The sequence below is a fragment of the Pleurodeles waltl genome, chromosome 2_1 (assembly GCF_031143425.1).
Source record: "Pleurodeles waltl isolate 20211129_DDA chromosome 2_1, aPleWal1.hap1.20221129, whole genome shotgun sequence".
In the NCBI taxonomy this organism is placed as follows: Eukaryota; Metazoa; Chordata; class Amphibia; order Caudata; family Salamandridae; genus Pleurodeles; species Pleurodeles waltl.
Window position 1 is genome coordinate 701,692,372 of NC_090438.1, and position 13,119 is coordinate 701,705,490.

The 13,119-nt window shown below is 42.1% G+C and overlaps 1 protein-coding gene across 1 annotated transcript in view; it reads right to left on the reverse strand.

The window, feature by feature from the left end:
• Positions 1–13,119, reverse strand: part of ABCA13 (ATP binding cassette subfamily A member 13) — a 2,435,905-nt gene that overhangs the window by 11,369 nt on the left and 2,411,417 nt on the right. Inside the window, exon 52 of the mRNA XM_069216941.1 lies at positions 6,487–6,624. Coding sequence (XP_069073042.1) covers positions 6,487–6,624 — 138 coding nt within the window. The remainder of the gene's footprint in view (positions 1–6,486; positions 6,625–13,119) is intronic.

Here is a 13,119-nt window from a genome sequence, read left to right on the forward strand (position 1 = left end):
CAATGGGGTGAGCTGACAGTCGCTCTAAAGAATAGGACAAACAAGGGATTCTGGAAGCTTAAAGCAGAGGACTCCTGCAGTATTGACAACCACTTGGAATCTGGAGTAATGACAGATGTTTGGGTGGCCCATTTTGGGGACCTCTATAAGGCTTGGAACAATGACAAACACAAAACTGACGTAGGTCTTTCAATATCCCTCACCCCAATCAATGATTCGGATCCATGGGAGATCCGAAACTTCTAGAATGGGTAGAGGCAGAATGCCCCCAAATGAAATTCTCAGGAATGAGAGAGAATGAGAACTCTAAACCCCAGCAATAAAGGTATTTTCCTTGCCTTCAGTAAAGAGGAAACTGCCCAGGCTTTAAAATAAATGAAAGTAGAGAAGACCTCTGGCCCGGTTGGTATTGCAGGCAACATGTTTCTCTCACAACCTGAGATTTGGATCCCCTGTTTGAATGCTCTGGGAAACAACATTGTAATCAGCGAGGAGAAGCCCCTGCTTCTTGGAAAGGAACTATAATAGTTCAGATTTATAAAAAGGGAAGAAGGGACAAACCTTCCAATTATAAACTGATTAGTATGTTAGACAACAGTCAAAAAATCTTCTGTAGACATGTTTTGGCGAGATTGCAGTCCTGAATGTCAGAAAGCAGGATATTTTCAGATTGTCAAGCTGGTTTTACGACAAAGGTGAGCACCATGGACCAAGTGTTAGGCTTTACAGTGATGTGTGGGAAGTACATAACTATCATGCATGAACACATTTGTGTCACCTTCAGTGACCTAATGCAGTGTTTGACCTGGTGCCAAGGGAAAGGCTATGGAAGGTCTTGGAATCTTATGGTATTCCCGCAGATCTCTTATGAATTCTCTGGTTCCTGCATTTTAATACCTATGCCCAGGTAAGATGGAATAATGGGGAGGGACCTAACCTCCAGGATCCCAATTAACCGAGGGGTTCATCAAGGTTGCGTGTTAGCTCCTACACTTTTTAGCTTGTATATAAATGGAGAGGTGGACTGGTTAGTTCAATGCAGACACAATGCCCCTAGAGTTGCGGGCATGAGTTTGCCAGTACTCATGTTTGCAAATGATATGCTTCTTATTTCTCAGACGCCATCAGGTCTGCAAGCACTGTTGGATAGCGTGGCAAAATTCTGCTCCACCAGAGGCCTTGAGGTAAAACCCTCAAAGTCTACGTTCATGACCCTGAGACCTCATAAGTCCTTCAGAGACAGGATGTGGCTGGATGGAGTGTCATTGGAGTGAGTCAAAAGCTTTGATTACTTCGGCATTAGACTGGCTGCCAACTTATCCCAGGATCCCCAAGTTGAGAAGAGCAGATTGGCTCTTCACAAAAGATCCTTTGTAATAACAAGGAAGCACAAGGCTACCTCCAGTGGTGCCATTTCACAGGCTCTTGATGTGCATGGGGCGACAGCTATGGCTGGTGCCTGCGATGGAGCTGAACTTTGGGGATGGGTGGATGCGCCTCTATTAGTTGCCACTGAAAACAAACTTTTAAGGTTGCTGTTTAGCCTCCCAAGGAGCACATCTCTCATTTCTCTTTGTATGGACATTTCTTTTCAAAGTATTGACCACCTTATTCACTTAAAATTCATGTCTTATTTGTGCGTTTGTGGACCACAGACTAATTGGGTCCGTGTGGGGAAGCTTTGAAGGAGTATATCAGAATTGACAAATACATTTGGAGCCCTTGGTTGAAAAGGATTAAACTTTTAAGTGAGGAAATTGGGATGCCAGAAGTCTAGGAATCACCCGCTGATTTAAAAAAAGCATCCTCACAAAAGTGAAACAAGCATATTGGGACCTCTAGATGCGTCTAATATGGTACGGGTTAGAAGGGGCCAAATTAAGTGAAAAAATGTTGTCGCATAAATGGTACTATGTATTTGAAATAAACTTGGATAGGATAAGCCCCCCCATAGCAAGAACATTGTATTTGAAGTAGAGATTTGAACCCTGCCCTTGAATACTTTCAAAAGGCTAATGGGCTAAGCAAGGTGCTGCGACCTCGGATTGCCCATTCTGCTTGGTCAATGCTGAAACAGGTGATCATTTTTTGTTTTTCTGTCCAACCTATGTGATTCCATGAAGGAAGTGGATTATCCCAGTATGCCAACTAGTGGGTATAATTCAAATGGGGACAGCAAGAAAAATCTTTAAATAGGTCAGAACAGAATACATTGTTGTTGCCAGATTTGTAATGTGGGCCTAGAGAATCCATACCAATTATTTCACAGGGAAAGCAATAAGGGTGCCTTTATATTTGCTCTTTAGCTGACATTTTTAAAACATATTTTCTATTATAGTGTTGGTTCCACAATTTCAATATAAAATTCAATACTGTTCTTGGAGATGGAATTGTAAGTTGATTAGCTCTAACACATTTCTTCCCTATATGAAGAACGGTATCACAGTGACTAAAATGCTTGCATCTACACCTGTGCATTGCCTTAGGGCAGTGGTTCCCAACCTGTGGGCCGGGGACCCCTGGGGGTCCACGAAGCCTCCTCAGGGGGTCCGCGACTGCTTACAAAATGTAATAATATTAAGTTCCAGCTATCAGTAATGACTCAGTGGGGGTCCCCGTGTTCCAATAATGATTCAGTGGGGATCCCCGGGCTCCATTATTGATAAAATGGGGGTCCACAGAAGTCAAAAGGTTGGGAACCACTGCCTTAGGGCTTTGAGAAATCGAACAATAAAGTTACCATTATCATTTATACGGTTCTATTAGTCCAAAATAGGTTTTAAAACAGTTAGTCACAGGCGGTCAAGCTTTATTTTGCAAGTGATGTATGGCAAATCTAAATAATTAATAGTTTGTGTTCTCCTGTACTCTTAATTAAGAACTTCACTTGTTTGGTTATTGTCATTTGGAGCTTTTCTTCAAACATACATTAGTATGCTATTGTTCTTTTTAATGATGTATCATAATCACGCTGTGCGAGTCCACGTAAATTGAAAAAAGGATGCGACCCTAAATGTTTTAGTTGTATATACTTCATTTTTCTATGTATTTTAGGTTGTCTTGTATTATTACTTGATCCCAGCTCCTTCTAGCATGATGTCCAGTCTGCATACGTCATATTTTGATGGTAGTAAATCAAGTTCATAGCCGCCACATGGAGCTATATTTTTAGTCATTCATTTGTATGCATACATTGATAATATAGACGTTTCATTTGTGCCTACTTAAACCTCACCGGGAGATGACTTTTAAAATGTTCTTACAGTATAATGAATTTATTTGGACTTTTATGGCTTTAGGACGAAATAAGGTTCATTAATTGAACTAAGATTGGTTACAGAGAAAAGAGGGGAGACATTTTATAGCTGAGACACAGATCCAAGGCAGCTCAATCAGTATTGGACATGAGGCCGTATCGAAAGATGCTACTATGTGTTCTGAGACTTCCAGAAAAGGTTCTGTATTTTGATGGGGCCTAAAACCATACTCTGATTTGATGAAAGGAGTTGGATTCCAGATGTTTGGAAAATTGGTTGTTATGAGGACCTATAGGATTCAAAGGAGAGCCCAATTTGCATGCAAGGTATTTTGGTATTGCGTATTCACTCTAAGTGGCGAGGCCAATCTGAAATCAGTCCTGCTGATGTCAGGTCAGTAATGAGGCGGTTATTTCAGCAGACGCAATGGCAGGTTGATGACATCTTTTGAACTGGCTGGCGGGGAAGTCCTTTGTTGCTTCTTCCTCATCCACTGAAATAACCGCCTCAATGTAACTCCCTCAAAGTAATAGAGGAGGACATGTACATAAAGAAAGTTTGGTGCTGTGCATTAAATCAATGGACAGGGGATTTTCCAAGTAAAAGAAATATGGTAAACACCCAAGTATTCCAAAAGAGTTTCTAGACACCCTGTGCAATATTGAGCATGTTGATTGTGGTTAGACAATTCAAAAACAAGGTTATTGTGAAGTGCTCTTTTTCAGCCCATCTTTATCACTCAGGAAAATGAAGGTCTCCCAGTTCTGAGTCTTGAGGAGACCCTCCACTCAGCAAGGGTTGAAATGCATCAACGCTTACCCCAAAGAAAAAATATTTACTTTTCTAGTAGGATCAGGACAGTTTGCCTCCACGTATGAAAAATGAACATTTGAACCTATCTTTTGCTTCTCTTGAATGGTGTGACAACACCACCCCATTGTGACTAACAAAGAAACGTTGTACGGGTAAGTTAATCAAAAAAATACCAACTCTCAGAGACTTTTTCCTGGAAACCTTACTCTTTCATCCTTTCCCCTTTAAAGCAATTCTGGAACCGGCTAAACTTGTCTATTTTTTATATTACACAGGCTCCCTGATGACTGTTCATGTGTGCAATGCATTGCACCATACGTAACATTTATCTGTGTATAGATTTACTGAGATATTTATGAAAACTGACATCAAAATAAGTAAATAATTAAATAATGAGTGTCTACAGTGACCAACTGATTGAATGTTCCTTTGGTCTTAGTTTTCCAACAGAGAGCAATTAATCTCCATGTGAAGTCTTTCTGAATTATGTATTTACATATTGTGGCCTAACCTCTTATCTGTAAAGGACCCTCCCTCTGACCCACATGAGGACTTTTGATTTGGAATTCCCTATTTAGATTGCCCATTGATGCCATTCCCATAAGTATCTATACTATTCATGCTAATGATGCATGATATACTCCAAAAGAAAATCCCACAAATATTCTTTGCACATTGGGCTTAAATTATCAGCATTGAGAAGGACCCCAACTTTGAAGGTAGGATTTTGGAAATCACATTCTTAACGGTAGTGCACAATGGCATGGTGGCCCTGCAGTCACATTTTGGCTTTAAGTACCTTTCTCCTCGTACATAGAGGCTGTTTCATGGACAAACGTTACCCGAAGAGGCGACCAACCCTAGATATGATAGGCTGGTCATGACTACCATGGAAAGTTTGTGCCTCCACCGCACCAGCTTTTCAGCTGACTTGCTGAATTCCAGTAGCAGCTGTACTTTCCTCCTTTGGTTCTCCTACTTAGCCAGAAAGAAATGTCCTGAACCAAGAAAGCTCTGACTGACTGCTGTAAGATGAAGACTCAAGGTCACCTGATCCCTGCTGGCATTCAGGGACATGCTCTACAAGTGGGTGGACTCCTGTTACCTGCTGCAGGGATACAACAAGCAGAAGGCCTCATGACAATAGGAAGTGCCTGGTGACTTCTGAGGAATGGACTCTGCAGGATCCCTGGCTGAAGAAAGACTTAAGGGCATATTTAAGAGCCCCTAGCGCAAAGTTAACACCCCATAGCGTCTTTTTTTTACACTAAGACTTTTTCCAAGTACCATATTTACAGAATTGTGCAATGCATGCATCGTGCCACTTTGTAAACCCTTGCACCACATTATGCCTATATCAGGCATAATGTATACAAGGGGGGCATTCCGGCACTAGAAGGCCTGCAAAAATGGCACAGTGAAATTCAACAGATTTCACTGCACCATTTTGGGCATAATATTTAATGCCTGCTTAGTTCAGGTGTTAAAAATATGCTCCCATAGAAACCTGTGAGCCTCTTTGCACTTTGCTACTCTAGTATCAAAATCTTTGATGCTAGTGTAGCAAAGCGGCACCATAGCTTCAAAAAGTTTGATGCACCGTATTATAAATACGACTCAACCATGGTGACTTTAGGTGCCGGTAGGGCAGAGCAGAAAAGTGGTGCATCAGCTCTGATGCACCTCCTTTTCTTAAATATGGGCCTTGGTGTGTAGAGTCCTTTCCAGCAAGCATGAGGACTTTTGGAGTGACTAGAATGACCTTCCCAGCAGAAGAAAAGTGGGATTTAGCAATGTTTTTTTCTATCTCTGGAGCACACAGTGCTGTCTTGCCAGAAGCGGCTCATGCTCAGCAGACAAGAAAGCCATGTTTGCCCCCTCTGGAGGTTTTTATTGCAGTGAAAATAGGTTCAGTTGGACTTCACCAAAAAAGGTATCTGGTTTCCTGGAGACCTAAAAAGCAACTGTTTCTATTCTTGCCCGACTGATGGATTTTGAGAACCATAAAAGTATCAATATGCAAAGTTAAACCTTGGACTGAGTGGAGAATCTACCAGCAGTAAGGCAGTGAAGCAAACTTGAGGCTATGAAATCTAGCTTTGTCCTACTTGAAGCTTTTATGACCAAAAACAACAGTATCAGCCGACCACGACAACAGTATATATGACTTTGAGGGTCCCCTCAGTGCCTTCAGCATCCGGTCTAGGCCCACTGGAGGACCAGGAACTCCAAAATGTCGCTAAGGCCTTAGTAAGAGTATTATTCCAGGGGTGGCCTTTGTGTCTTAATGACAATCGGAGGTAGAACCACCCGGGCAGAATTTGTGATCTGGTTGTACTGATGTGGATGGTAAATGGAAAATTTGCAGAACATAACATTTTACCTTGATATGGTCAAATGAAGTTCCAGAAATTACCTGTTCAAGAGATGTTTCACTTATGGAGTAATGCTCAATATGAAGGAGATGCTTGTTGGTTTCCAAAGTTTTGAACAATTCAGCTAAACAGCCTTTTCTTTGCAGCACTCGATACTCCAGAAGATTAAGGTGTTGTTCCTAAATTTTTAACCATCAACATAAAAGACAATTTAATTAGACATGTTTATGAAACAATTGTTAAAAGTAGCTGCATAAAATTAAGGTTTTAAGATTGTCACTCTTAGTGCATAATGACACTCAAAATAAATTAAATGAACTCCTTTTGGAGTTTTTTATTGCAGTAAAAACAGGTTCAGTGGGACGTCACCAAAAACGGCATCTGGTTTCATGGAGACCTAAAAAGCAACTGTTTCTATTCTTGCCCCACTGGTGAGAACAGGAAATATAGCTATAGAACACAAAATAATCATATAACAAAAACATAGTACAACCATGTCGGAAATTACAGCATTGTGTGTGGTATTCCCCCAGAATTTTGCCTTCTCTTATTGAACCCATTTACGTTGACTCTGCACTCTTTACTCCCTCCAACCAGTGGTAAAGTGTTTGCGCTCTCCCTTCTTAATATGATAACATTGTCATATGCCCAATTGGTACATTTAATTTAGTTATGTGCCCCTACCACATGATAATATATGTACCTAGAGCCTGTAAATTAAATGCTACATGTGGGCTGCAGTACTCATTGTACCACCCATTAAAGTAGCATTGTAGAACATGTTTCCAGGCTTGCCCTTCAAGGCTCTGTTTACAGTTGTAAACTACCAATTTGACCTGACAAAATAAACCTTTTGTCAGGCTTAAACCTTCTTTTTCAATCCCTATGTCACCCTTAAGTTGGCCCTCAATGCCCATATTTCAGGGTGCATGGTTTTTAAACAGTAGTATGTATGATTTAAGTTTTAAATGTCCTGGCAGTGAAAGTTGTTTTTCACAGTGGCAAAGCTGTCTCTCCCATAGAAAAGCACTGAGTTACATCATAAAGCCTTATTATGCATAACTTAATTTTGGAAATAGCTGTAAAATGGTGAATGATTTGAGGGCTCATGTTTATAGTAATTTAAAATCCAACTTAATGTAAAGTCAGATTTTTTAATTGCTGTTTTGGAAATTACACTTTTAGAAAGTTGTCATTTTCCTGTGTAAGCCAAATGTGTCTTTCTGCCAGACTCCAGTGTCCCTTGATCTCTGAAGGCTTTCCTGGAGTGTTATGTGTATTGCTCCCAAGCACCAGACAAAGGGCCTTGGGAGTGGGGAGGGATGTTCGTCTCCTGAGCAGGATGGCGTGTAAGTAGTGTCCAGCCCCTTTCGGAGCTCCAAAGCATAGCCTAGGAGTTGTACTCAGCCCCTTGCTCACTTCAAAAGATGCCTACCTTGTCACTGGCAGAAGCACTTCACACCTGGGCCGGCCTGTCCATTGTCTGTCTAGTCAGGCTGGTACCAAAGCCAGTGGGGGTAGAGAAACTGACCAGACTGGTGTAAGGGGTGGATAAAGGCTTGCTCTCTACCCACAGGATGGCATTGGGCATAACTATGTACCTCACAGACCTCTCCTCAGAACACTCCTGGACCTGCGTGGATCAGAAGTAGTATTGCCCCACTGCCTAAATAACCTAAAGGAAGGTTGGACCTGCTTGCCTTGAATGCTGGACCTCAGAAGTGGCTGCAAGAGTCAGTTGTCTGACCTCCTGTTTGACGTGCAGGAATTCAACAAGCTTCTAGCGACTTCTCTCTTGGCAACTGCCAAGCTGACTAGTTCCATCTGGACCTGCTGTGCAGCTGTAAGGGGTGGATAAACGCTAGCTCTCCACCCACAGGGTGGCACTGGGCATAACTATGTACCCCACAGACCACTCCTCAGAACACTCCTGGACCTGCGTAGATCAGAAGTAGTACTGCCCCGTTGTCTGAAGAACCTAATGGAAGATTGGACCTGCTTGCCTTGAATGCTGGACCTCAGAAGTGGCTGCAAGAGTCAGTTGGCTGACCTCCTGTTTGTTGTGCAGGAATTCAACAAGTTTCTAGAGACCTCTCTCTTTGCAACTGCCAGCTGACTAGTTCCATCTGGACCTGCTGGAGTGAATCCTAACAACCAACTGGTGCCCTTTAGATCCTGGACTCTTGAATCACGTTAGAGTGTACTCTTCCTGGCCACACTGCAAAACGTGGATTTAAAAAATATGTTGCCAACTTTTCCTCCAGAGAAAAGTGGGAGACTGCGACCCCCAGTGAGACGAAATTGTCAACCTTGAATTGTTGGTAGGATTCACCTTGTGGGTTTGCCCCACTGACGGAGATCTGACTTCCAGAAAAATGTCTAAGTCTGAATGTAGAAGAATTCATTCATATGAAAGAGAAGAGGGAGAAGGAGGCTGTGTGGCTGGGTCTGTCCTCCTTATAGCCTATGTAACATTATGAAAAAGGCCCAACAAAAAGATCTATCACAGGAAGGACAAGGAAAAAAGGATTTTCCTTTTAGAAAACCCCTCACCCACCAGGGTTACCCCTTGGTGACATGCGTCATCATTTAGTTTCTTCCCATTCTGCTGCGGAGTAGGGCGTCCTATGACCTATGGGAAATGTGGGAGCAATGATGTAGTCTTGTCAATGTGAATCAAATGAGGGACAGGAATGGTGGGGTCTTGGATAAGTTAAAAATACCTGCCTCCTAGTGGTTCCAATGGTTTAATAGATCTCCAGGAGGTGGTATGATTAAAAAGGGGCTATGGAAGTGGGGCATGTCATGTACCTTACTTCCTGGTCTACATGTTTCAGAGCTTTACCCACAGGCTCCTCTTCAGGACTAAGTTTGGCTCCCTGGTGCCACTCCTTGTTTCACTCCCACTAATGAAAGCATTAATAATACATGCTATGTGATGTGCAATTCACCCAACTAATGTGGTGTCGTACGATGATACCTATCATTTATGATGTCCGTTATTAAGGCCTTTTAAAAATGTAAAGGAATATAGTTATCTTAGCCCTCATTCATATTGGGCTGCTATATATATTGCTTGTCGGTATGGTGCCACATATTTTCAAACTGCACCTCACTCGTGGGAAAAGACCCTCATGATTATCAGAATGAGAGAACCAATGCATTCTCATAATAGACATTACAAAACATACTACACTTAAAACACGTGAAGCACACAAACAATGCACACATGGTGCATGCATGACCTACTCAATAGTGTTTGGACTCTTGTATCATAGATCCTCCAGGAGGGGTGTGAGCTTGTAGTCACACTCTAAAGATTAGGCAAAGCTTTAGGATGGACTCATCTTATTTTTCAGTGTCTGTGACGCGAAGTTAAAATATTTAAATGGCACTTACTTCTTCAAAGCAACACTCCTGCTCAGTAACTAATGCTCACCTCCCTGTGGTCTAAATCTTGAGGGCTCACGTCGGAGGCAAGTTTAATGAACTGCGGTCTTTGTATCTCAGCGTACTAAGACGCGCAGCACTGGATCGCTTACTTGTCAAAATAGTGACATCCTGTGGAATGAAGGGAGGTACGCGAGGGCCCTAAGGATAGGCGCCCCTTGAGAGTGCCTGTTATGGCAGGGAGGTCTTTCGGGTGCTTATGTGGCTGGTGAAAGCAGAAAGAAAGGAAAAAGGGGTGCTCCCTTTAGTTTGTTGTAATAATTATAATACCTGGGAGTACCAAAGGTTACTTTTCTTGTGTTAATTAATGATTGATTACTTGTGGTGACGTTGTGAAACGTAAAAGAGGGTTCCCTTTCTATAATAATAATGATAATATTTATGTGAGAGTGAAAGAAAGTACTTTACTTATATTGATGTAGGATTGATTACTCGTATTGGCACTGGGAAATGTAAATGATAAAAATGGACAAAGGGCAGAATCTTATTATGCAGCTAAGGTGTACCTATCACAGTCGGAGATGTATATCTGAGTGATACTCACTGTGATGTCAATGCTTCATAAGCTGGCTCCAAGGGATGTTTTCATTGAGTCCTATTTAGTGTATACGTAATTTGTAGACCCACCGTTGTTCTCTTTCACACAGTATGGACTCCCAATTAATCTCTTTATGATGTTCTAGGATAACCCACTGGTGTGTGCTTTTTCTTTGTAGTGAGTGGATATTTTAGTAGTAGCCCGTCCGCATTGCAGGTTACTACAATGTTTAGAGATGTGAGTTCTAACCTTGCGGGGGGTCATCCCCACATACTGTAAGTTACATGGGCAAGTGATCATGTATACTGCTCGCTGAGTGTTACAGTTGGAGAAGTCTCTGATGTCCGATGCTGTATTGTTGTTAAAGGTGACCCGTTTAGTAACCTTCGTTAGATGGCGCACACTACAACTACCACATAGATGGTGTCCTTTGGGTGGTGGTAGGTAGTTGATACCATCCAATTTCTTATGGAAATGACGTGGACAGGTGTGTACAAGCATATCTCTAAGACTTCTCCCTAGCTTAAGTGAGATCATGGGTTTGGGGATATTCAATGAGTCGCTGTTGAGGATACACCAATGTTTGTTGATGACCTTGCTTACTTGATTGAAGGCTATATTTAATATTGCAATACATATCGGTCTTTCCTCCTACTTTTGAGGAGGGGTGTCCAGGAGGGATTCTCTATTTCATGGGAGCTTGTTTCATGGCTGGATTGATTATTCTTGAGAGGTATTTCCTTGCCTCCAGTTTTGATGCTAAATTCTTGGCTTGTTGTTTGTAATCCGATATCTCTGAGCAATCCCTTCTCAATCTGAGGAATTTTCCAAATGGAAGATTCTCTCTCAAATGTACTTCTCTCAGAAGTAAACAGTTTTTGTCTGTTGGTCTTTCATGAATGGTTGTTTTAAGGGCACCATTGGTGGCTATAAAGTTTAGATCCAAAAAGACCAGTTGTTCCTTGCTCATTGTGTGGGTGAATCTCAAGAATTGGTCTGGTCTGTTTAACCACTCTAGGAATGTCCCAACTTGCATATCTTCACCTTTCCAGATAGCCAGTATATCATCAATATGTCTTTTCCACAATACTATGTTCTCTCTGTATGGATTAGTAGGGTTTAGAATTCTCTGTTTATCAAGATGATGGACATAGAGGCCAGCCAGGCTTAGAGCAAAGGTGCTTCTCATGCTGGCCCCATCTTTCTGGAGGTACAGATTTCCTTCAAACTCAAAAAAATGTTTGTTAAGGCCCAGAAACAGCATTCCATAACCATGTTCTGTAGTGTTTGGTAGTCCCAATCTATGTCAAAGATAACCTCCTCAGTTATACGTAATGTGTCAGAGTGAGGGAGACGTGTGTATAGTCTCTCCACATCCAGTCCTATCGGTATCTCATTTTCTGGGTCAAGAGACACAGTTCGTCTTCCGTATCTTTGAACTAGGTATCCGTGTTTTGGACTATGGGTCTTAAAAAAGCATCTGCGAAATGGGACAAAGGTTCTAAAATAGAATTGATACCTGATACTATTAGTCTACCAGGAGGGCGTTTTGAGATTTTTGTGGATTTTGGGGTCGGATAGAAGTATGGAGTTATAGGATTTTTGTTGATTAGAAAATCCCCTTCTTTTCTGGGAGATCTAGTTGTGCACTAGAGCGTGCTCCACCATCCTGTTTATCCTAGTCTTAAGAAAATCAGTTGGGTCCTCCTTGAGTTTTTTGTAGTTGCAGGTATCGCCCAATAGTCTCAGACATTCTTTACGATAACTTTCTATGGTTTGGATCACAATGGCACCTTCCTCATCTACTGGTTTTATTACTATGTTGGTGGAGTTAGCTAATTCCAGTTACGTGTTTTTCTCATCCTTTGTTGTGTTATGGAACACCTTCAAAGTGTTTGGATTGATCTTGCTGATGTCTTTTAGGACTGCTTTTTCAAAGGTAAGGTTTTCTACTGTGATAAATGTACCTGAGGATGTGAAGGATGACTTCTTACATAGACCTGCGTTCCCTTGGGTTGAACTGTCCGCTGGTTGACCTTTGAAAAAGGGTGTTCGCTTGATCTTCCTCATAAAATCATTTACTTCTATGCACAATCTGAATTTGTCCAGAGGGGGGGCATTAGGACGAAACCCAAACCTTTCCCAAAGACATATATATGTGGGTCACTCAATGGTATGTCACTTAGATTTACTACTAGACTGTGCGGCTGCTTTGGCCGGCTTGATTGTCCAGACTTTGTGTACTCTCCATTGTCATGTTCCTTGTCATCATCTTCCCTAGATCTGGGTTGGATGCCCATTGAACTTGGGTTGTTTCTTTGATTTGCCCCTTGGGCGTCTCTGGCTTGGTTCTAAAAAAGGGGGGCAGTACTGTGAAAATTTATCTCCTTGAGGTTCCCAATGTTCAAAATGAGGAGGATAGATTTGGGGTGTTGGGGCATGTGCATAGGGGTCTGGATACATAGGATAAGTGCCCACCCTCTACCTGTTCTGAAACCAGCTCTGCTGTTTCTTCTTTTATTCCGTCTCTCCTGATATTGCCCTTTCACATTGGGGTCTAAATTACTGGAGCCTGAGTCTGATGAGTCGGAGTCCATATTTTACTCTGGATTTCTTCCTGAGGGAACATAGGGGGTCATTCCGACCCCGGCGGTCCTTGGGTCGGGGGGAGCACCGCCAACAGGCT